At 42.0% G+C, this 26029-nt stretch overlaps 1 protein-coding gene and 2 long non-coding RNA genes across 17 annotated transcripts in view; all 3 read right to left on the bottom strand.

Annotated features, from left to right (window-relative positions):
• The window catches only part of LOC141760622 (uncharacterized), a 210709-nt gene that overhangs the window by 12203 nt on the left and 172477 nt on the right, over positions 1–26029 (bottom strand). The gene's annotated exons all lie outside the window — the stretch shown is intronic.
• The window catches only part of LOC141760353 (CUGBP Elav-like family member 1), a 60763-nt gene continuing 35057 nt past the window's right edge, over positions 324–26029 (bottom strand). For 12 of the 15 annotated variants that reach the window (XM_074623161.1, XM_074623091.1, XM_074623150.1 and 9 more), the window contains 2 exons: positions 12833–12976; positions 5618–11327 (listed from right to left, as the gene is read on the bottom strand). In XM_074623161.1, the coding sequence (XP_074479262.1) occupies positions 11200–11327; positions 12833–12976 (272 nt within the window). In that variant the 3' untranslated portion in view covers positions 5618–11199. Of the gene's footprint in view, positions 341–5617; positions 11328–12832; positions 12977–14055; positions 24632–26029 lie in introns of those variants that run through there. The other 3 variants (XM_074623082.1, XM_074623073.1, XM_074623183.1) reach the window with 3 other exon arrangements.
• Positions 3942–26029, bottom strand: part of LOC141760621 (uncharacterized) — a 56921-nt gene continuing 34833 nt past the window's right edge. Inside the window, exon 2 of the long non-coding RNA XR_012592408.1 lies at positions 3942–4884. This is a non-coding gene — a long non-coding RNA (uncharacterized LOC141760621). The remainder of the gene's footprint in view (positions 4885–26029) is intronic.

Here is a 26029-nt window from a genome sequence, read left to right as displayed (position 1 = left end):
ATGATTTGTCCCTTTAGGACTTGCCTGTCTGCAGCAGTGGGTTTCTGCTGTTTATACTAGCGCTTGTGTTTGTCTTTAGGCTATGTATAGAAGAGAAATAATACACTATTGAGGAAAAGCAGTAAAACAATGGCTTACAAGATTCCTTAAAAACAATCACTGCAGGCTCTGGAGTGATCCTTGTGTGTGTGTGTGTGTGTGTGTGTGTGTGTGTGTTATAATGTCGCTAGAAGCCTGTCAGTCTAATAAGGGGGGAGCAGATGGCAGCAGTCCGTCGGCCATCACCGGGATCCAGTCCATCTGCTCCCTCACTTGTTTATGGATCACGGATGACGTTGTTCTGTCGAAAGGGGAAAAAAATAATAAGGGGTTGCCTAATATACTTCCGCGGATATTAATATACCTGAGCAGCCCGCTCAAGTAAAGTCTATGTCAGGTGGAACACTGATCAGACTGACATTGGTAGCAAGTAACATTACCAACTAACTAGCTAACGTTCATTAGCCAACCTTAAGCTGACCAGTTATTAAAAAATTTGTGTCACTTTTTAGAACAACAAAGGTAATATTTGTATTTTCTTGGTACGACTGCAGATTCGATTCAAAGTCGGCGAGACAAGAAAAATTTGAAACAGCTCCCGGTAAGTCTGCCATTGCTGCAGTCATTGTACTGAATCAAGTGTGCATGTGTGAGACTTTCGCAGTTTGTGGGTTACCTTCTAGACATGACCCCTCTCCACTGAGTCCGCCATGTTTGCACCGCCATGTTTCAACAGTAGTCAAGAACGGACCAACCGAACACTGTTAACTTTTTTTTATAACATAACTCACTCCCATCGCCACCGCCGCTCTCTCTCTCTCTCTCTCGCTTCATCACTCACTTCCCACAGCAGTGGCGCTGGAGAGGACAGGAGGAAAACCAACCCACGGTGTCATGTTGTTTTACACTAGTTGGCTACTTGTTTCTACTTTCTTTGTTTATTAAACAAAAGAACATAATTCAGATTCAGTATAACAATAACCAAAGATCTAGGGGTATATCACACTAAACAAAAATATGAAACCATACATATTTTGAGTGTCTTAAGAGCCTTTTTTCTGAGAAAGTGGTTTCACATATTGCTCAACATCCCTCAAGAAAACAACAAAATATGGTATTTATTGTTAAATTTATATTTATGAATAAAAGATTAAAAGAAAACATATGAAATTTATTATAAGAAAATATTGTTTTTTTTTTGGTTTTTTTTAAGAAAGCAAACACCACATTTTCCCATAATAATGTCTTTAAAGATATGATCAATGACAAATCTGCAAAGGTCTTTTTTTATTTCTGCATGTAGTGATTGACAGGGTAATATTTATGAATAATTTTGAAGGACAGCTCCTTATTCACTATAAGGTATTTATGAGGAAGCACCCAGACCTTCTTCCAATAATCTATTTATCATTTACAGACCGATTCCAATATGCCATGATGACATATCAACACGTAGAGTGATTTGTACCATAAATATCTTTCTGTGTCTGGGCTTCTGATTTACAACTCGTATATCATCATTTATAAATAAACACAAACAGTTAATAACATTCACAAATCTTATGTTCATTTGTGAATCACCAATTTAGCATTTTAAAATGGTAAAGTATGTGTGAATCTCAACGGATTCCTGTGGATCCTTTTGACTGTTTTACTGCGCAACAGGTGTTTCAGAAAAACATCACAAGTGTAGGGAATAGCCTGCGCTTTCCAATAGGGGGCGCTAATGCAACATTTATCGATGGAAGGGCATTTAAATACAATTAAAAACAGGCATTAAATATCCAAGACAATAGACAATTAAAACAAGCTCAAATAAAACAAGACAGGTATAAAATATAATAAATAAATCAAAACCCATCTAAATATGAAGGTGAATTTGTTCCATTACTTTTCAACTGTTTTCTTATTATTATTATTTATATCCTTATATTAATGTCTTTCTCTGTGCAACACACAGCAGTAACATGTCATCAATATCCCTTTTGTTTACAGAACGTTATAGTTAATCAGTGTGGATGCTCACATCGTTATATTTATAGTTTTCATTATAGTTATAGTTAAGAAGGGTTTTAAAATGCATGAAGCGCAGTACAAACAGAAGAATGAGTCCGACCCTCTGGAGGTCGCGTCATTTCTCAATGGTCAGCTGGAGGGACATTGACGTCTCCATTGATACAAGCTACACATCTCAGCTCTTAATATTAGTGCAACACGCTCCTTAAAGGTCCCATATCATGCTCATTTTCAGGTTCATACTTGTATTTTGTGTTTCTACTAGAATATGTTTACATGCTGTAATGTTAAAAAAAAACTGTATTTTCCTCATACTGTCTGCCCGAATATACCCGTATTTACCCTCTGCCTGAAGCGCTCCGTTTAAGTGCATTTCAATGGAATTGCAACGGAATTGCAACAGAATTTCGTTGCTAGGCAACAGTTTGAGCCCATGTTTACTTCCTGTCAGCTGATGTTATTTACATACACTGTAACAGGAAATAAACTGGGACATATTTAGAATGTTTACGTTTAAAACAGTGTAATAGTCTAAATATTGTATATTTGTGACATCACAAATGGACAGAAATCCTAACGGCTTGTTTCAAATACCCAATTTCTGAATATGGGCTGTGTGTATTTCTGTGTATAATGAGTGTTTTGATAGTTTAACAGTATTTATAAAGAAAAATAAAGAAAAAACGTTCTCTTGCCCTCAAGTTAGTAACTCGTTCCCTCAAGTTACTTCATAGAGCATTTCTTCCAATCATTCCTGACAGTCCACACATTGCTGTTGAACAGAGCCCCCCTAGATGATGTTCTTTGGTAAAGTTGGAAAGATATTGACATATTCAAACTTCCTGGATCACTAACTTATAACTGAAACGTTGTTAAAACACCAACGAGGGCTCTTTCTAACCGTAGTGAGGTAGACAATGAGCTACAAGCTCATTTTAATCACAACCAGCCTTTAGTCCTCTGAGCTGGACACATTACATTGGTCTCTATGTGCGGCCGGCTGTGAGACGAGTGGTCAGGGGCCGTCTACAAAGTGCAACGCCGAAAAGAGAAAAATATTCAATAACTTCAGTATTATACAGTGTAGTACCACCAAAATCACTTCACACATCAATGGTCTCCCCATAGTTGTACTACAACACTTAGTTTGGACAAATATGCTTTTGCATAATTTTAGTGAATTTTTAATGGCAAGAATATTCAATAACTTCACTTTTATAATGTAGTGTATCAAAATATCTTAATTAGTTTAATAAGTATAATCAGGAATTTTGATGTGTGAAGTGATTTAGGTGGTACTACACTGCATAATACTGAAGTTGTTGAATCTTTTTCTCTTTTGCACTTTGTAGACGGTCCCTGACCACTCGTCTCACAGCCGGCTGCACACAGAGACCAATGTAATGTGTCCAGCTCGGAGGACGACTCGTTGTGATTAAAATGAGGTTGTAGCTCGTTGTCTATCTCACTACGGTTAGAAAGAGCCCTCGTTTGTGTTTTAACAACGTTTCGGTTATGAGTTATTGATCCGGGAATTCACAAATCACATCAATCCAGTTCTGTCAAAGAACTGATTTCAAAATACGACTGATGGTTAATTAAGCACTGTCCGATCTTGTACTACATTATGAATAAGTAGGCTACACTTTACTGCTGTTCAAAGACCAATTTACTAATCCCCCCCTCCTGTGTGGAACAAATACACCTTCATATTTAGATGGAATTTTATTAATTTATCATATTTTATAGCTGTCTTGTTGTATTTTAGCTTGTCTTAATTGTCTATTGTCTTGGATATTTAATGCCTGTTTTTAATTGTATTTAAATGTCCTTCCATCTATAAATGTTGCATTAGCGTTGTTGGTGATTCACAAATTAACATAAAATTTGTGAATGTTATTAACGGTTTGTGTTTATTTATAAATGATGATATATGAGTTGTAAATCAGAGGCACAGACACAGAAAGAGATTTATGGTACAAATCACTCTACACATCTTTGTGCATCGCGTTTTACGAGACACAAGTCACATGACATTTTACGAGTCACGTACTGCCTGTATTTGTGGATTTTGTGTGTAACAGCACGGTAAGAGTCTCAAAAGAATCCACACAAGTAGGTGGAGATTCACAAATTGTTGATGTTGATGAACAAGTGATGACATATGAGTTGTAAATTAGAGGCACAGATACAGGCTTACAGATACAAACATAGGTTTACAGATATAAATCACTCTGCATTTATTTGTGCATCGTGTTTTACAAGTTACATAATGTGACATTTGTTTGTGAATATTTATGAGACTGTTTTGACGCCATAGTTATTGGTGCATTTGCTCATTCAGATGGAGTTGCTGATGGGACAGAGGATTGGGAGACGGTGGAGGCAGAGGGTCCACCGGCCGAGCACCACACATCTGCTCACGAGCATCACACGAGCAGATCCGTTTCCTCAGCAGAAAACGGCTCAAATCCGCCTTTTAACAATGCGCCTGGTGCAGGCGCACCTGACTTTTAAAGGGAATGGGTACATGATACTATGATTGTTTGATTCCTGTTACGCCCAAAACACAACGATGATGAATTAAGAGACCGAATACAACCTCTTTGTCCTTTGTGTTTACTTTGCACCCAGACTATGCGCCACTTCACTAGCAAAAGAGGAGTTGGACACGCCCTAAATGCACTTGCGTCAAGTTTTAGTACACAAAATCAAAGTCTTAAAGCTTCAGTAGTCAGTATATTTTTGACATCATTGGGCAAAAATTCCATAATAACCTTTCAGCATATTGTAATTCAAGTGTTCTGAGAGATAACTAGACTTCTGCTCCTCCTCATGGCTCTGTTTTCAGGCTTTAAAACATCTAGCCTGTGATGGGAGACTTTGACCAATCACAGGTCATTTCATTGAGAGAGCGTTCCTATTGGCTGTGCTCCGGTCATGTGACGGGGCCCCCTGCTCCCGGTGCGACTGTTGACCGGGGCGGACTGTCCTCAGTGCGCCCCAACAGCGTCATGCCGCGGCCCACGAAAAGGCGCCAGGGGTCTGCGGGGATGTCGGTAACCAACCCGTCTTGAAACATGGACCCAGGAGTCTAACGCACGCGCGAGTCAGAGGGTGCAATAAAAACCCTGTGGCGTAATGAAAGTGAGGGCAGGTGCGCGCCGGCTGAGGTGGGATCCCAGCCCCATGGGGTCGGGCGCACCACCGCCCCGTTTCACCCATACCGTCGGGGAGGTGGAGCGTGAGAACCTGAAAGATGGTGAGAGGTTAACGTCACGCTGCTGCAAAGTGGTATCGGTGCCGTTGTATCGGAGCCGTTTTGCGAGTACGAGTAGGAGTCCATGAGAACAGTATCGGACCCGATACTGGTGTTGGTATCGGTGCATCCCTAGTTGCAACCAGTCGACTAACATGAAGCCTGATATATAAGTGTACATGATATGAGTCAGCTCTTCAGTAAAACCTCCTGCACGTGATGCCACCTGCCTCACCAGTCATCAACCTGTGCTTCTACAACTAAGCCTGACCGGTAAAGCAAATCCAATAAAAAGGGGGAAAATACTGATTGTGCAAAACATTTGGCACCAGTTTATTCATCATTTAACTTAACACAAACTAGATCACATTTTGCCAAGAATTTCAGTGCAGATATATTAAAAAAAACAAAAAAAACATGCATACTAATGACACTGTGACAAAAGTCTCTCCTCTGTGGACTGTTGTCTGATTCTCCTCACACAAAAAAGAGCAGAACAGCATCATGTGCTTGCGGTGGTCAGTCGATAGAGGCTTAAATTAAAAAAAAATGATTTTTACACTGACAATTAATGTCATAACATCACTCAAACGGGAGCTCCCGAGGATGAACCCTTAGCTAGCCTATCATTAAATTAATATATCTGACAACACATGATCACTAACTTGCTTGAAAAGTGTTTCTAATTTAAGAGACACACACCAGCACTCACACACACACACACGCACACACACACACACACGCACACACACACACGCACACACGCACACGCACACACGCACACACCACCACCACCACCTAGAGACAGATGAGCTGCTTTCACACACACAAACCCACAACAGAACCAGAGGATGGGGGGGGCACTGGGAGGACTGCTCCACAACAACACAGGAGATGAAAACAAAGTTAAAGGTCACACTTGTGTCAAACAAACTGCAAAAAATCTAGTGAGTCAGTTCTAGAAAAATAGATTATATTTTTTTGCTTGTAATAACTTGAATATAACTTTCAAACATGTCCAGGGGCAGTCTTTCTAGTGCCCCCCCGTTGGCAGCACACAGAGGACATTATGGGAAACACACTAAACTAAACCTCCTGGTAATCAAATGCCAAACACAACAAGGTCAATGGTGAAATTGGAAGCACCAGAGAAGCGCAGAAGACAAGGACTGGACGATGAACTGTGACGCCACATCAACATGCTAGGGGCAAACAGGAAGTGATCTAGAAAAAAAACAAAAAGAAAAACACAACAGGGAGACAAACCTAGGTTATACCGCAATGGAACACAGACAGGAGAGAGAAAAAGAAACCAAGAATGATCATCTGTGTGGTATCGATTACAGTCTAAACACTCAACAGTCAGAGACAGAGTGAGGACGAGCCACATGCTACCAGGAGCCAGGAGTGGATGACAACAGCAACACACACACACACATATGACAGCCTAAATCAAATAGCTAGCACAGAATCAGTGACAACATGCAGGTCACAGCAGGCCTCCAGAGGCCTGGAATAGCAGCTAGCATGCTATCTAAACACAGCTAATCACACGGAGGTTGGACATCTGCTCTGTAAAAAGTATAAAAAGTAAAATGTTACATACTACACGCTGCTTTAAAGCTTCAGTAGGCAGTATATGTTTGGCATCATTGGGCAAAAATTCCATAATAACCTTTCAGCATATTGTAATTCAAGTGTTCTGAGAGAAAACTAGACTTCTGCTCCTCCTCATGGCTCTGTTTTCAGACTTTAAAAAATCTAGCCAGTGATGGGAGACTTTGACTAATCACAGGTTATTTCATTGAGAGAGAGCGTTCCTATTGGCTGTGCTCCGGTCATGTGACCGGAACTTGGCGTTCCTTCAACAGATTTTAACAATGGCGGCTGCGTCACAAACTTTCTCATTTAACAGCTAAACCGTGCACTACAAGATGATTCTGAAAACATCTGAGGAGAGGAATAGACATTAATGTAACATAATATTGATTCATATTTGATCAGCGCTGCCTAGTTTGACCGTTTGGTCGGAGTTCGCGAGTGATTGACAGCCGGCTCTCATAGACAGCAGATAGACAGCAGACCTCAGATCAGCTCTGACTGCTTGTTTTCCTCCGGTCTGTGAAAACTTGCAGATGCCGATAGGAGCACCGGAGGACACAGAGGAACATGATTTTTTTCAGGTTACCTGTTTCATGTACTACTGTCACGATATATAGCGACCGTTTTATAAAAATAACTTTTTTTAATCATATTTGCTCCATCTAGCCTACTTCAGCTTTAAGAGATGTTACTTTTGTCTTTCCATTTACACATGGATGTTCTTATCATATTCTGTCTGACAAATCACACAGTATGGAGGACTCTGGTGATATTGTCTCTATGGTATAGTCAACAAATCCCATGTTCAGAGCCAAACCAGCAATGAATGTATCTACTAACAAGTATTGTGTGCATGGTGTGTTCTTCCTCATTGATGTCCAACAACTCATCAATGAGCCTCACAGTTACACACGGTGACGTTCCTTCATCACCATGAACACACACATACACTGTAGTTTATTCTGACTCAATCCCACACACACCGTCCTGCTGCCACTAATACTCACTATAGAGCACCAAATGGGGATTAATCCGCCGCTGAAAATAGCCCCCAACAAATGCCCTCCTGTTCCTCCTGTTTGAGTAACATTTGATAAAAACTGGGGTGGAAATTATATATGGAAATATATATTTTGTGATGTTTTTACAGATTGATATCTTCAGTAGTATCCAGTGGGCTTGGAGCTGAGTACCTCAGACAGAGTAGGTCAGTCAGAAAGTATTGAGAGACGGACTAACACGTTGTTGGATTTGGTCTTTTCATTGTTTTCTTTTTACTTGGGCTTTTAAAATAGGTCATTTAAGACATGCAGCCAGTGTGCCACAGCTACGACTACAAAGTCCCTGATACATAATCGTGATTTTTGTGCAATAGCAAGAATGTGTTGGTATACAATATACCAAGACGCTCACATGACAGTGAGTACATGGGGCAACATTACACAAAACATGGTGACTTTCAGCTGCTTTGACGTGAACGCCCCCGTAGCAGTGAGTGATCCTCTGCTCACGGTCATCTCACAACCACATCCACGTACCACAGCTTTACTCAGACTGTCTAGACCAGGGGTCAGCAACCTTTACTATCAAAAGAGCCATTTTAGGCAAAAACAAAAAAGTAACGGAGTATTAGGGTCACATTGAGGGGAAAGAAATCTGAGCTTTCCAGAATAAAGTTATATAATATTACGAGAATAAAGTCATAACTTTACGAGAAAAAAAGAAAATAGCACGTAAAATTAATACTTTATAATATTATGACTTTATTCTCATAATATTCCGACTTTCTTTTCTCATAAACTTCTGACTTTATTCTCTAAATCTCAGATTTTTTTCTTCTTCTCAATGTGGCCCTAATACTCCATCGTACCATAGACCTACAACAATGATACATAAAAATGAAAATGTAAACAGAAAACAGTTATTCATTTCCATTTTTAAAAATCCACAGGGAGCCACTGGAGAGGGGTTAAAGAGCTGCATGTGGCTCCGGAGCCGCGGGTTGCAGACCCCTGGTCTAGACTATTTTACTCTGACTCAATCTTTGGACTTGGACTTGGAATCAGTTTTAAAACTAGTCCTAGTACTTAGAACAGGTCCAGGACTTGACCTGCATGGTGTAAAGTTGTCGACGACACACAAGATCACTTTTTATTCACACAGAAAGACGGGACCAACAGACACATGTTGAAATGGACTTTTTAGAACAAACTATGTTCCCTGTGTTTTTTTTGTAAAATGAGTGATTTATTCAGATGAAGACATGTGTGACAGAGAGCGGGTTCTATGAAGTCTGTAGCAGCACTGATGGATCCTACACACACAGTCCATGCCACACGGACACATCACCAAAAAAGGAAAAACAACACAAAACAGGCGAGGAGAGGACACACACACACACACACACACACACACACCAGCAGATCAAATGGAGCTGTTTGACTTTACATTTGTCTTTCAAAATAAGTTCAATTCAGATAAATAATTTAGGCAATAAATAGTTCCCCGACACACAGGGGAAGTATAAAACCTATATAAAAATAGAAAAAGGCATAATAGTTTTAAATATACATCTCAACAATTGTCTCGCTTCCTAGTTCTATAAAAAAAAATAAAAAACATGATTTCTTGCTAAGAAACTAACAGGTTTGCCTTGAGCAATTTGACACGTATATGAATTCTCCAATCACAGAAGAGATTCAGTGAGAGACAATGGTATAGCCCTCTTATAGATTAGCTAGCCGCTAGCTAGCAAGACAGTAGCTGAGGGATGTTGATGCATTTTTTTTTTTTTACAACACACCTGAATTCAAGGTACAAACTAGCTAAAAACCATAAAATGTATTCATACAAAGCATTATATCTGCATCAGACAGACTGGTAGATATTAAGGTGAGTGGAAGAAGCCCATCACGTTTGGGTTTTTATCGCCAAACTTCACAGTATTTCTAGTTACAGCTGACAGTTGAGGGGCTTCGCAGCCACATCAGCTCGACCTCTGACCTGTCACTCATCAGCACGGGAGGAGCGCCACTGAACCACGCTGTGTTTAGTCCTCTACAAAAAGGCTATGCTTACATGCAATTTCAACTACGTTAGACACGAGTCTTACTAATCTCCAGATAAAGAAAAATACGATAAATGCCGTGAGCACGCTGCTTGACAGAGTTATTATATCCACGTCACACAGAAATCAATTCCAGCCGATGTTTGTGTACGATACAACCCGTACGTCGGTGTGTAGCCATCCACATGAGGCCACCTGACAGGTTTAAGCCACGCAACGGCTGCAACACCCAGACAGGTCAGATAGAAACACGCATCAAGGTGTCATCTTCAGAGATGTAACTCAGAAACAGGTGGCAGTCCTGTCAGACCACAGAGCCGACCATCTCCTCCCTCCCTCTGTCAATGGGAAGCTTCTGGTTTGGAGGTTCAACCTGACTTCAGTGGAAACACCAGACAACACGAACAAGATCTCCACAGCATCAACAGGCTGCTTGAATGTCACAACAGTCACCGATCTAGACCGCCCGCCCGCCTACGCAACAACAACACGCACACACACACACACTTCACAAACGCAGAATGAGGACAAACATGTCTAAATGCCATGTGCATGTTTAAGTGGAGCTCCTCCGTATGACCGATGTAAGCTTCTGTACCTTACCTTACCTTACCTTGAACCAACACAACTAATTTAGCTGTATATCACACACATTGCCTCCATTTCAAGAGATAATACAGATAGCCAAAAAACACCCACTTTGTTTTTGTAAAAATGCAAAAGGAAACCTAGTAATGATTTCTGTTTCCTAATCGAAAGTCTGTTCCAGCTGCTGCCTGACTTCAGGAGCTTTATTACGCTAGAGTCTGGGTGGTGGAGAGGAAGGTGAACAAGAAGCGAAAAAAAACAGATGGATTTGGCACCTATCTGACCTGACTGTCAATGTGCAACACATCCTAACAATCAACTCATATGTGTTTTATGTACCACAGCAAACTGATAACGTTTCAACTTAAAATGAAAGGAAAACAAAGTGCATAAACCACAACATACTGTAACACAGGAAGAATCCAGTCTGGCCAGAAAAAACTCTTGCATGTAGCTTCATGTGTGACTCATTGCCTGGAACATGTTATAATGACCAGGCAGAGGCAGCAGACATCAACCCTGTAATGCATATAGTCAAGTTTCTGAGTGGACCAGTCTCGGGGTTATTCATACTCCACTTACCATAACACCACCCTGCCTAACTAAAGTCTGCGGTGCCTCAGCACCTTCAGTAAGGCTTGCTGTCGTTCTTCGAGCGCTTCAGCTGCACCTTCAGCCTCTTCATGCCGATCTGGAAGCCGTTCATTGACTGGATGGCTGCCTGCGATGACACGGGGTTGTCATAGCTCACAAAGCCTGAAGGAGAAATACAAACACTTAGAACAGCAACAGAGGACAGCTTAAAAAAAATACTCCCTCGAGGAATTTGCAATCTGCTAACAATGAGAATTATTGGAAATAAAACCAATCCCCCACATTATCCGCAAGAGCTTGAAATTCTCTCCAGTCCTCCCGACAATAGTCAAGAAAGTGGTCAAATTGCAAGAATGCTTAAAGTAACCCATCACCACTCACGCCTGCATTAAAGGGACTCTATGTAAGAAGCAGAAATGTCTTGTTAACAGCAACACCTGTGGCCGTTAAGGCAACGAAAGTCAGTGTCCTGTTGCTCACGCTTGTGCTCGCTCTAAATAGACATGAACGAGCATCGCTCAAAACAGTGAGGCGACACACGTCAGCTAAAAGCACAATATCACTCTATATTTCAGCTGCTTGGCAGTAATGTTAGCTGACCAGACGAAGGTCTCTCCATGAATCACTGCTGATCCTAGTGTTAGCTCTCTGCGGAGCCCCGTCACTTCACAAGACACGGGAAACCTCTGTTGGTCTGGAGGAGCTGCAGCAGTTATTTCTGCACAAACGTCCACTGTACATTCACTAGATATTCTCAGAGCTAAACTAACTCTTCTGCAGTGTGGAGTGTGCGCGCATGCAGAGAGGTGGAACGAGCTAGCGAGTGAGAACGAGTGCGGTGTGTGAGTGAAGGGAAGCAGGCAGAGGAGCAGAGTACAGCAGAGACTCCGGCCCTGGAGACCAAAGCTACGGTCTCCCCTGTGTCTTCTGGCCGTGGTCGGGGGGGCTGGAGCAGTGAACACTGCTGACACTGTTTTTGCACGACAGGCTTCACTAGATAGAACTTTGCGGTTTTGGTGCTTCCTGTAGTTTGTGTTGGAACAGCGTAGCAACACGCGAGCGCGCATTGGACGCCGACCCGCAATGATTTATAAGAGTGTAAGTGTAAGAAGTTACAAACAGTCCCTTTAAGCACATCTAATGGAGTGTTTAATAAAAATACTTTACTTTTATTTTAAGCATTATTCCATTATTAATGTGCGTTGGCTGCAAGTGTTTAGTTTGCTCTCGTTAATAAAATCACCTAAATGGCAGCAGGTTGACGCCAAAAATAGCTGTGGTTCTGGGACGTCAATTTTCAACACGACGTTTAAGACCCAGTTCCTAACAAAATGCCAACAACTCGCTTTGCGCAGCCCCATCTAAACGAACCTCCCACCTGTTTGCATCGCTCTACCTGTGCACCATTCGTGATGCACTTGGCACCAAAATACCACACAGACAGCCAAAGACTATTTCAAGGTCAGGAAAATGACCGATCAGAGCGCTTGTAGCTTGTCGCACTGCCACGAAAATAGGAACTTAAAATGTTTGAAGCTGCAGCAGAGTCTATTACAATCATTTCAACACAGCCCTGCAAGATTATGGTGCAGGGGGGGGACTGATTCAAAAATTTGTATTGATCATCAGAGGGCTTATAGCCTATACAGTAGTTTGCATGAACTCACCAAAACACTTGCTGAGGTTTGTCTGTTTGTCAATGAAGACTTTGGCAGAGATGACATTTCCGAAGGGCATAAACATCTGGAGCAGGTCCTGGTCTCCAAATTCCTGGGGCAGGTGGTAAATGAACAAGTTGGCACCTTCTGGACCTGCCAATCAATGAGTCTGTTTTACCAATCATGCAAATATTAAACACATATTTTAAGAAATGACTCAATAAATTCATCTAATTCCTCCCCTCAGAGCTCAAGTGGTAGAAAAAAAATGGATGTGGAAACATGTGTGGACAGATTAACAAACTGAAGGAACAAACTGATTGATAAAATCTTGCACACGGATTGTAAAACCCTTAGAGGAGGGCTTGTGCTTCGGCAGCCGCATTTATAATATGGTTTAGAGTTGTTTTGCTAACATATTACGGGTTTAACGAGCATAAATACACGTCTGCAGCTCATGTAAATGTGCTAATGAATGCTTTAGCTGTACTTGAATATGACAAACTTTTGTTGCTTCTAACTTTGTCTTTCTTCTCTCTTCATTTTTTTGTTGATTTTGTCTTCTGATGATGTCATGACCAAAACATAATGATTATATCTGCAACTCAGCAGCTTGGTAATAACTGCTGGTCAGCGTAGTATTTTTGAGCTGCCAGGGCTCTAACTTAACTTTCCCCACCAGGTCCCAAACACTGGTACACTGCTTTCAGAGGTCACTGTCACGGTTCATATCAGTCTTGAATTGTGTACTTTCACGCAATTTTACATTGACAACTTCATAAGAGATTCATGTTATGGTTTAATCGCAGTTGTATTATATTTTTAGGCTAGGTTTACCCTCCGTCTTGTTACCATCCCAAAATGTATTTTTTATCCTTTGTCCCTGATCTTGTTTTTCCGTCCCCGGGACCGCAGGAGGTCCTTCAATTAGAGCCCTGAACTGAATATTTACAGAAATATATAAATGAAAACAACTACATCCTGAATTTGGCTGCATTAAAACACAGTATAATTGGTCACACAGAGCAGGAGGGTACTGAACGAAGTTTAATGGGCCTTCTTGCTCCCTTTATCCCAACAACAACAACAACAACAACACTAGGTCAAAAACTAGTACATGACTGGACCACTTGGTCAGTGTGCTATATTGTGGCCAGAATGTTACAGTCCATGCTAGTGTCTATTATGAGCACTGCTGGATATTAAATGTCCATCTGCAATTTTCTGTAACAGTCTGTAATCTGTAATGTAGGATGTCCTGAAAGCGGTCAGCGAACAGGTAGGATGCGAAAATCTTGGCTATGTTTCGCGGATGAATAAGGCCGTGGTGGTATTTCTTAAGAAAGGAAGTTTGGTTAGTAAGGTGATAGCTTTTGTTTGGGTAAAGGGAGTGTTGGTACCCGTGTCACCGCTTTCAGCTCCTGCTACCAGAGTTTCCGTGTCCAATGTTCTCCCATTTATTAAAAGCGATGCTTTGCCGTGTGAATTCTCCCGCTTTGGGAAGTTTGCAAGTGGATTTAAACCGATTGCTCTTGGGTGTAAGGACCGAGGGCTGAAGCACGTTTTATCGCTCCGCAGGCAAGCGTTTATGTATTTGAGGAACGCGGTTCAGACTCTGAATGTGAGTTTCAGTGTGAAGTTTGGGGAGAGCTCGTATGTAGTGTATGCGAGCACAAATAGTCTGTGGTGTTTTGAGTGTGGTGATATTTGTGAAGAGGAAAACGATGGTGGTTGAGGAGGGAGGCCCCTCTGGGGTGGAGTCACGGCCTGACTGGGGGTATAGTGGAGGGGGAGGTGAGTGGGATGATGGTGCAGTAGGTGTCATGGCTCTGGCCATGACTCCACTGGTTTCCCTGTGTTTTCCTGTGTTCTGTTTTCCCCAGTGTCTCCCCCTCCCCTGTCTGTCTGTGTGTGCGGGAGTGGCACGCGGCATCCTCATCAGGCACCTGGTCTCACTCTTCACTCTGCACTCTGCACCTGTCTACAATCAACCTAATCAACCCACAGTTCAAGAAAAAAACAGTTTTCCTGCCAGTCGTTGCCAGATTGTTCTGCCCTCAATGTGGTATACTCTCGGCCGCTCTGTACCATTAGTTACTAGAGTGATTCTTGTGCTTTTTCCTCGTGCTCCGTGTGTTAACATTGTTTTCTCCCGTGCTCCAGGATTCCAGTGCCTGCCGGTCATCGAGCCATCTTCACACGCCGCCTCAGCTCATTCCTCCAGCCATTCCACCCTGCTCAGCAGCCTGCCTGTCCCTTGCCTTCTCCAGCACCCCTCATCACCTTTATTACAATAAATCCACCTGACTTTCAACCAACACCCAGCTGTGTCTGTGTCTGCTTCTGGGTCCTAAACAACAGCCCTAACAGGAAGAGGAAGAATTGTACTCAGTGACGGAGCTAAACCACTTCTTTAATGAAACAAAGAATAAGAAAAATGTGCCTCTTGCTCGTTTTTTCCCAGATCCAAAGAAGTTTCTTAAATCTGTGAGCCATGCTACTAAGGCTGTAGACCCTGACTCCTAAGAAGAAGTATAGGCTTAGCAAATGGGCCACTTCTGTGAGGAAAGGTATGACGTCGAACACAGTTTAGAATGGATAAGTTGCATGGTACACATCTGCCGGTGGGGCTTTTCTTCTTGTTCACATATTTGATCCTTTCCTTTCCTCTTCTTATGGAAGTCTTACGGATAGGCACTCTTAATATCAATGGCGCCAGAGGCCAGGGGAAAAGGGTTGTGTTGGCTGAATTTGTTAAACAAAAACATGTGAATGTATTGTTCCTACAGGAAACGCACAGTGATGTGGAAAATGAGGTGGACTGGCGGGTCTGGTGGAAAGGAGCACAGGTTAGGGTTAGTCATGGCACCAATCTTATCGCTGGTGTTGCAGTACTATTCTCACCCGGTCTTGGAGTTAACATCACCTCTCATAAGGAAGTATCCAAAGGGAGGTTGTTGGTTGTCAGAGCAAATATAAGGAACAAATCTTTTGTGTTTGTTAACATATATGCGCCTAACACAGGAAGGTAGAGGGGGGCTCTCTTTGGGGCTTTGCGACAACAATGGCTTTGGTGGAGATGGATAAGGTATTAGTGATTGGGGGTGGGGGGATTGGAACTGCACGATCAACCCCTGTTTAGACAGAAGGGGGGAAGAGCCACATGTGGGTGCTGCTGGAGTTTTTAGAGACATTGTCATAAGAAAAGATTTGGTAGACACCTGGAGGCTCCATCATCCAGATGCCAAACAATATACCTGGATTAAGGTTGTGTCAGATGGGGTTAGTGCAGCACGGCTAGTCCACCTCTACATCTGGAAACATCACAGTAACAAGCTGGTTAAAAGGAGCAAAGTACCGTCTGGGTTCTCTGACCACCATCTGGCACTGGCTCACCTCTCCATTGCACCACGCCCTCTGAGGTCTCTGTACTGGAATTTAATACCAAGCTTCTTCAAGATGCCTTCTTTTGCTCGAGTTTCGAGGAGTTTTGGAGTAGGTGGAGGGGTAGGAGAGGAGAATTTGAATCATTATGTTTGTGGTGGGATGCTGGTAAGGCCCATATTAGGCATTTTTGCCAGCAATACTCTGCTTTCTCAAGTCAAGAGGGTGCTGGGAGGGCTAGAAATAAGCATAAGAGGGATTAAGGATGAGCTGGTAGGTCACAACAGAGTAGAAATGCAACACAATCTATCTGAACTACATAGAGACCTTGGGGCATATCGCCAAGAGCGGGTAAAAGGGGCTCTTGTGAGGTCAAGGTTTTCCATACTGAGGGAAATGGATGCCCCCAGTGCTTTCTTTTTGGGGTTAGAGAGGAAACATGGGGAAGACAAGCAGATGCATTGTTTGCGTTTGGCTGTTGGGAGGGTAACCTCTGTTATGAGTAAAATGTGGGAGGGGGCTGTTCAATTTTATGGGGATTTATTTTCTGCCCAAATGTGTGACAATGTGTGTACTGGAACCTTGCTTGAGGACTCTGAGTCTTGGTAGGAGATTATAAGATACTGTCCAAAGCTCTGTCTTATAGACTAAGACAATACATTGGCTTACTGGTACATATGGATCAGAGCTACTGCGGATAATTATGGACAATCTTTTCCTTGTGAGAGATGTTATTGACATTTGTAAATTGTTTAATTTAAATGTTGGCATCCTGTCACTAGATCAAGAAAAAGCTTTTGATAGGATTGATCACAGTTATCGGTCTTCTGTTTTTCGGGCTTTTGGTGTTGTACAACGTTGCAAACTGTATGGTGAAGGTGGGGGGTGGGCTAAGTAGGCCTATACAAGTCCAAAGGGGAATTAGGCAGGGTTGTCTCCTCTCTGGTAAGCTCTACAGTGTGGCCATAGAACCATTACTATGTGAGCTAAGGAATAAACTTAAAGGTTTTCATCTTCCCAATAGTTCCGATAACATGCCGTTAACAGTGTCTGCTTATGCAGACGATGTAAATATTTTCGTGACCGATCAAGCTGATGTGTGCACCTTAGAAGATTGCTTTGGTTTATATCAGTGAGCCTAATCTGCTAAGGTCAACTGGGCCAAATGTGAGGCTTTCAACTGTGGCACTGGGAACAAGAATAGGATGCCCACACTTCCATCAGGCTTGCAATGGAAAAATGATGGGATGAAGGTTTTAGGGGTTTATTTGGAAAACCAGGTTTTTGAACAACAGAACTGGGAGGGTTTAGTTGTGAAGGTGTGTGCAAAGTTGTCTAAATGGCAATGGCTGCTGCCTCGGCTGTCGTACAGGGGACGAGTTTTGGTTGTGAACAACTTGGTTGCTTCGACACTGTGGCACAAGTTTAAAGTATTGTCCCCACCAAGGAGCCTGGTTGTTGATATCCAAAAACTGCATGTGGATTTTTTCTGGATGGGACAGCATTGGATCCGAGCAGCAGCACTGTATCTTCCAGTAGAAGAAGGAGGGCAAGGTCTGGTGGATATTCAGTCAAAAATAATGTCCTTCAGACTGCAAAGTGCCCAGAGGCTCCTTTACCAATGTAGTTTGAGGTGGCAAGAGACTGCGGAGCAGCTTCTTCGGAGAGTGAGTCATCTGGGGTATAGCAAACAGCTGTTCTTGGTCCGAATAGAGGGGATGGATTTCACCGGTCTGTCGTATTTTTACAGCTCAGTCCTGGAGGCTTGGCAGGGTTTGGAATACAACAGAGGTGCTGGTGCGTCACCTGGCATATGGCTTCTGGAGGAACCTTTGCTGCACAATAGTTTCATAGAATCACAGTAACTGTCATCCGTCAGTTTGCGTCTTGCCCTGCACAAAACTGGATGTGTCAAAGTTGGACATTCGTTGCAGAATGCCATGGGATCCCTTGATGCTTTGGCACAGAAGATGAACATTAGGTCATCCAGGATTCTGGACAGACTGGTGAAGGAGGTCAATGCATCCTTGCTAGGAGCCATGAGTCTATCCTGAAAACCGTAATTGTTTTGGACAGTGGGATGATGAATGGTAATACAGTTTCCCTTCTCTAACTGTTCGTCCTACTGTGGGAGAGTGGCAGGAGGAAGAGGATAAGCTGCTAACGTTTGTGACTCCAAAGCTTGGAAAGTTTGAGGATTTGGAGAAGAAAGCAGCCCATCAGCTCTGCGTGAAAGTGTGTCATCTAAGGTCCTTGGTGGGAGTGAAAGCGTCGAAGTGACCTGACCTCCAATGGAGGATAATACACGGAGCAATAGCTACAAACAGAAACATAGCACACCTATGTGGAATAAGTAAGTAATTTAAAACCCACGATCACAAACAGCAGCGACACGAGGCTGTGTCTAATAAATATAGTGGATGGATTTTGAAATGTGATTTTGGGGGGTGGAGGGACTGGGAGGGAATCGGAGGAATCAAAAGTCTGTGAGTCAAAGGCGTTCGTGGGATGCATATTTTATCATCTTATCATCATTTATATCACATATGATATATCATTTAAAACATCAGTGTGTGCGCAGAGAAAATAGACCAAATGGCAAAACTATCGCTGAAGATCGCGACCCGGCCGCGGCCCAAATGATTTACATGGGTGCCTATAGGACGCGGGAAACGCTTTTCCAAAAATTGCGTCATTTTTGCTAGGGCTGACCCGAATGCTTCAAAGCTTCGACCGTTGCCATGGTAATAGATCTCCAAATCATTATTTGAATGCTTTGTTATTTTTTATATACAAGTATGTAATAATAATGTATAACTTCCAAAAGAGCTCACAACATTATTCATATGCAGTGTTAATTATTCTCAGTTATTCTCAGATGGATATCGCTGTTTGTTATGTGTAGAGGAGCGTGAGTGTACAGTAGTGCGGCAGCGGCGCTGTCCCAATGCTTCAAATAGCTTCAAATATTTCTCACCGAAGCTTCGAAGCCCAAAAACTGGTATTTGGGACAGCCCTAGTTCTCGTGGCCTATGTGAACCCGCCGTTAGTCTGTTTGATTCCAAAAGAACATGTTTGGAACAAGGACACATTTTCCTACGTTGATGATAAAATGATGTATGTAGAGGTCAAATTGTGGGAGATGGAGCAAGTTAAAGATAACTTATTAGAGGTCCAGTATGTAGGATTTTGGGGGATCTATCAGCAGAAATAGAATATAATATTCATAATTGTGTTTTCATTAGTGTATAATCACCTGAAACTAAGAGTAGTTGTGTTTTCATTAGCTTAGAATGAGCCCTTAATATCTACATAGGGAGCAGGTCCGCTTGATGGAGTCCGCCATGTTTCTACAGTAGCCCAGAATGGACAAAACAAACACCGACTCTAGAGAGGCATTTCACGTTTTTACGTAAACTGAAGGCCACCGTAGTTCTCCGACACCCTTGGTAAGGGAGGGGTGAGCAGAGGGGTATTCAGTTGGTTGCAATCTGCAACCTCACCACTAGATCACCCTATATTATCTTGAATAGGTAAACTGGCCATGTCAAAGAGATATGCGTTTGATAAATCCCAACTTTGTTTTATGCATGTGTTATTGAACACATATGACAAATACTTGAGACCAAATAAATGCATTTAGGCAGAATTAACAGGCCATCCCATTCTTTTCATTTCCTTTCATCAGTTAAACAATATACATTTAGTTGGAGTTAACAGGCTCTCGTTTCTTTTTCTCTCGTCAGTAAAACAAACCGAATGTACACTAGCCTTTCATTTTAGATGTCATGTTGGCTACAACTATCAGAACAATACGAATATTCAGACTCTCCCTCACGTGGCTCAAAGACGACCTGCAGATATAAATGTTAAAAGACTATATGGAAGAAATACAGCAAATGTATTTGGTGACCCAGTCTTTGGGAATGATGGAGGACATGATCTGGACAGTTGACATTAAAGTTAAAGTTACTACTTTGTGCATCATGTATACCCAATTTATATTTTCACGTCATTGACTATGAATAAAGTGCTTTATTTTTAAGGAGGTTTTCTAGGGCTGTCAATCGATTAAAATAGTTAATCATGATTAATTGCAAATTTTCTATCTGTTCAAAATGTACCTTAAAGGGAGATTTGTCAAGTATTTAATACTCTTATCAACATGGTAGTGGACGAATATGCTGCTTTATGCAAATGTATGTATATATTTATTATTGGAAATCAATTAACAACACAAAACAATGACAAAGATTGTCCAGAAACCCTCACAGGTACTGCATTTAGCATAAAACAATATGCTCAAATCATAACATGGCAAACTGCAGCCCAACAGGCAACAACAGCTGTCAGTGTGTCGGTGGGCTGACTAGACTATGACTTGCCCCAAACTACATGTGATTATCATAAAGTGGGGAGACTCGTGGGTACCCACAGAACCCATTTTCATTCACATATCTGGAGGTCAGAGGTCAAGGGACCCCTTTGAAAATGTCCATGCCAGTTTTTCTTCACCAAAATTTTGCATAAGTTTGGAGTGTTTTTTAGCCTCCTTACCGACAATCCAGTATGACAAGCCAGTGGCTTCACTCTAGCATTAAAACTGAGCCCTAAAAATCGCAAGTTGCGTTAAAGAAATTAGTGGCGTTAAAACAAATTTGCGTCAATGCGTTATAATGCCGTTAACTTTGACAACCCTAGTTCTTTCACAACGATTTTATGTAATTACACTGTTTAACAGGTGATTTGAAAAACTTATTTGATTTCACGCATGTAGAAGGGTAAAATGGTCCATTCAACATCCAGACTATGAAAATGGAATCCTTTACTACAGGTAGTAAATAGTGACTGTGAGCAACACATTTCTGTTTCACAATCAAACTTTTATTTGAGTAGACAGATGACAATATGAATGATACAATATTCTCAACAGTATTTTAAACGTGTATCAAACAGATAATCTGCAACTTTGACAAACATTTCACAGCATAAATATGGCAAGACCTGTCTGAGAAGTTAAAAAAGAATTCAAGTGAAAAACATGTGGGTCTTACTCTGTGAAACACGGTACAGGCCTCATAGTAGCTGCTGATACTTTAGTTACTGGGCAGTTTTTCAACTATATAAGCAGGATACTTTATGAGATTAGCAATTCCATCTTCAATTATGTTGACATGGTACGGGATAAAGTCTATTCCACACAAGTTACTACCTCATTATGGGAAGTGTCACTGGTCTGACGTAACTCACTACACTATTACGTTGATTGCTTTTGTATGTTTATCAGGTCTTTTTAACCTTTTCTATTGTTTCATATCTTACTTTCCACCCCCACATCCTGACAACAGTGTGCTGCAAAGTAAATAAGGAAACAAAATGTAATAGTTATAGCTGCGTTGAGTGCCTCCTTCCAAGCTCTGAGCATAACCTGGCCTGTCTGGCTCATCCTAGCAACAGAGTTCCATAAATAAAATCTCTATTGACGAGTGAATCCACTGATTAATAGTTAGATTGTGCAGTGGTTGCCTCCTAACCAACATCGTTTTAGCAGCAGTGCATGCTGATTGCCACAGCTGTCTTTTGAGTAGGATTAATTATTCTGCCAGGAATCATCATTCAACAGCATACATTCTGGAGAGTAGTTGATCTCTAAACCAAGTGTTCCAGACAGACATTTTGTTATTTGTTTCCAGAAACTTTGAACTGATGGTGTGATGGCCCCTCTGTGTTTGGATCCTCTGCTGTGTTTGCTTTCTCTCCTCAGGGCTGCAGATCTGATGAGGAGGCTCATCAGCAGCATGGGACACACCTGGGCCCGGTGTGCTCCCTGCTCAAAAGCCAGAGCATGCAGCAGTCTGTGGCTGGCAGACATCCGTGCACACCATACCTCTGTTACTTGTTTTTTGGTTCTTTGTTTTTATCCCGGACGAGCCCCCATTTGTCACAGCAAAGGCTCTAGAACTGTGACAAAAACGGGAGACACATGGGTATACTGAACAAATAAAGGGATTTATTAAACAAAAAGTATGGAAAAAGTAAGTCAAAAGAATGTATGGGAGGAATCTGTAGAGTCAGTAGTGTAGGGAGTGGATGTGTGAAAATGTGCTGCATGGATGTTGTGCTGTAAAAACAAAGACAAAGAACCAAAAACCAAGTAACAAAGGTATGGTGTGCAAGGAGGTCTGTCAGCCACAGACTGCTGCATGCTCTGGCTTTTAAGCAGGGAGCACACCGGGCCCAGGTGTGTCCCATGCTGCTGATTAGCCTCCCCATCTGGTCTGCAGCCAAGAAGAGAGAAAGCAAACACAGCAGAGGATCCAGAACACAGAGGGGAAGTCACAGATGGACACTCCTACATGATATGTAAAAGTGTCCCCATTTGGTTTGAGTACAGTTTGGAGTAGTAGTTATATTCATCACGCTGCTTTGGTGTCAAATAAGGTTTTTAGTTTATGATTTGGATTTTGTGAAGAACGAGTCATTCATCCAAACTCCGGCCCAGTCTAAAGATGATTCAGTCTTTATTCCATATTGTTATTATCGCTAATGGAGTCTGTGTATGTTCTATCAAAGTGTTATAAATGAATGAGCACGTCCTTTAGTTAATCCTGATAGTTTCTTAATTAAATTCATCATTGGATGAATACCTGCAGCTCTTATAGCAGAGCATAATTGTAAATATAGAGGAAAAAGAACTGGATGACAATGTATATTCCCTCAAATCCTGAAAGCTTCTTAAACCAGTATTATTTATAATGTCTCCGAAAATATGTACAGTATACCTGAATTATACCATTGAGGTTAGATAAAATGCTGTCCTCCAGACTTGACAGTATTTGAAAGTAGACTACTTCAGTTTACATTTTCTAACAGAAAGACCTGTAAACAAAATGTCATTCGGCGGAAAAAGGGCCAACAAACTTCTCTTAATATTGAGCCATGAAGTCGAAGCATATTAAAAATCAATTCATTAAGGGACGAAAGGTAAGAGCCTGAAATTACAATTTCAAATTGGGTACCGATAGCCCCCCTTTCTTTGAAGGATGGCCAGTTTTCATTTTTTAGTGTCTGCCCCTCCATAAAAACCTAATAACAACACTATGTATTTGTTTCCCAATATCTCTGAGGGGGTGCTAGAGGTAATATATAACTGCAGAACTTTATTCTAGGAAGAACGTTAGTTTTAATTATTGACCTTCTGCCTGATGGGAAAATGATTATGCCATCTTTCCAAATCAAGTTTGATCACATGAAAAGTTATATTATAGTTCATAGAGATTGTTTTTTCTAAAGATGCAAATACATTTATTCCAAAGTATTTAAAGGTGCAATGCATAGTACCTAGCCACCTACTGGGTCCATACAAACTACATTTACAGTCATCAGTTATATAAAAAAAAGCTGACTACTAACTAACAGCGGGGTCAAATTACCGGTGCTATCTTCTAATCTTCACGTGTGGCGTCGGCCTGTAGTTTATGTTAACCATCTGTGTGTTGACTGAGACACTGACCGGGGCTGGACGGTTTATTCGATAAAACCCAAAGTGACAAAACGAGAAAACGACGCACGCTTCCATCTCGGCCAGGAGACCACTACGCCAGGAGGAGAGCAGTCGGTACTCGGCAGCTCCTGGAGACGGAGCGGCGACTCAGGTTCAGCCAGCACAAACCCCGGTGCCGCCATGGAGCGCCGGGTCTAACCTGTGTAACGGCAGCAACGGAGAGTTTGCTTATCCGGCGGGGAGCCGGGGCGGTCCATCGGTGCTGGGGTTTGCACTGGCTGAATTTGAGCTAACTGCTAACTGCGGGGTACGTCTCCTGGAGATGCCACGCGCTCCCCTCCCAGCGGCGGTGAGGACGAGGCGAGGGTGCAATCGTTTTCTTGTTTCTGCCACTTTGGATTTAATCCAATAAACAAACTGGTCATCATCTACGTGTATTTTTGTTGTTTATGTTGAGATCAGCTGTACGTAGCGGAGCATCGTAAAACCCTTCATTCAAACTGGACAGAAACAAAATAAATCTCACCCAAGCCGTCGTCGTTACTCTTTCCAACAATCACCAAGTGTGCTTTGGTCGAACTTAACTGTAATTTCACAGAGTTTAATGTGAAAAAACGCCTCTTCACATTCTGGTGATGATGTTAATTCAATTTTCTAATATTTTAAAACTAAAATTCTGGCCAGATCTTACACGTTGCACCTTAAAGGTGAGAAACTACCGATATATTAAAATTTACACATTCATCTTTACTTATGGGATTTAAAGGTAATAGAGAGGATTTAGTTTATTTTATAACTGTGAGGTACGTATTGAGGATTATATGGAATAGTGTGCTTTATATCAGAGAAAAACAGAAGGACATCATTGCAACAAATGCTTTTTTCTTCACTGGGCTGTCGGTCATTTCTCACAAATGGACCTGTAAAGACAAACAGAGTGCATGTTTACGGTTTACAGAGTTTATGCATAAATACTAAGCTAAAATGAGTTGACAGAGAGATATGAGTAGCAGTATTTACCTGAGCCAAGACGTCATGGAAACCTGTAAGTCTTGGTTTGTCGATGTTGTTCATTTCTCCCTGATTTCAGATCAGATTCTCGCTGGAACGTGAAGTTTTGCTTTAGAAGCCGTTATCGTGGTGATTTGCCGCAGTAGAAGTGCAGCTAAACTCCGTTACGGGGGTTCCTCGGGCTGCAATGACGGCGCAATGACGCTGATAGCGTAGATGTGGAAGAGCGGAAACACTGACCAATCGGACTGTTTTTTTTTTTTTTTTAAAGTTATTTTTTTGGGGGCATTTTTCCATTTTTATTGAGGACAGTGGATAGAGTCTTGAAAGGGGGGAGAGAGAGAGTGGATGCGGAAAGGGCCACAGGCCGGATTCGAACCCGGGCCGCCGCGGTCAGGACCAAGCCTTGATACATGGACGCCCGCTCTACCAACTGAGCTAACCCAGGCGCCCTCAGACTGTTTTTTTTGCAGAAGGGGGGGAGGCCTTAGAGAGTGAGGCGCTAAAACGGAGGGTGAATATAATTATATGCAGGCGGAAGTATGATGAGAAATATGTGTGTGTGTGTGTGCAAAGTGTGTTTTTGAACATTAAAGCGTGGGCTGGCCCCGCTTTGTTGCCGTCCAGCCAAAGAAGTAGTCATTAAAAAAGGTAGAAATGAAAAATAATCTTGAGTAATTGGCAGTAAATACAGGCTTTTTGGTTACATTTACGAGTGAATTTCTCAATTCAGATGTATTTTATCACCCTCCTCGTAGTTTAGTTCACAAAGTTGAATCCGTGCACACAGTCTGCCAGTCCAAATTTCCACATTCATATTTTTTCCACCACATGACCCCTGGGGGCTCCGTAGTATCATATAAGACATCCATGATAAAAACAATGAAATTACAGAGAGTATACATAATATAGTACATGTAAGGGATAATGTACAGAAAGCTGGTCATTGTTCACGTCGGGGTCTGTCATCACCCTGAAAGGGTTTCTTTCACAACAATGACCCGCTAGCTGTACATTATCCCGCTTATTACACGGCTACTTGCTGAAGGTATCAATATTTCGACACAAAAATGGTCCGCCACAGTCCAACATCAGAGCTGCGCCCATAGCAACGGTCTGTTATACATAGCAACGGTCTGTTATACATAGCAATGGTCTGCTATACATAGCAACGGTCTGCTATACATAGCAACGGTCTGTTATACATAGCAATGGTCTGTTATAAAGAGATTACAGACCGCAGAACGCCATGATTGACCAATCAGAATCGAGTATTCAACCCAGCCGTGTAATAAAGGAGGGCTATA

The sequence above is a fragment of the Sebastes fasciatus genome, chromosome 2, assembly GCF_043250625.1.
Source record: "Sebastes fasciatus isolate fSebFas1 chromosome 2, fSebFas1.pri, whole genome shotgun sequence".
NCBI classification, from domain to species: domain Eukaryota; kingdom Metazoa; phylum Chordata; class Actinopteri; order Perciformes; family Sebastidae; genus Sebastes; species Sebastes fasciatus.
Note: the sequence above shows the minus strand (reverse complement) of the source record. Positions and strands in the feature narration are given on the sequence as shown.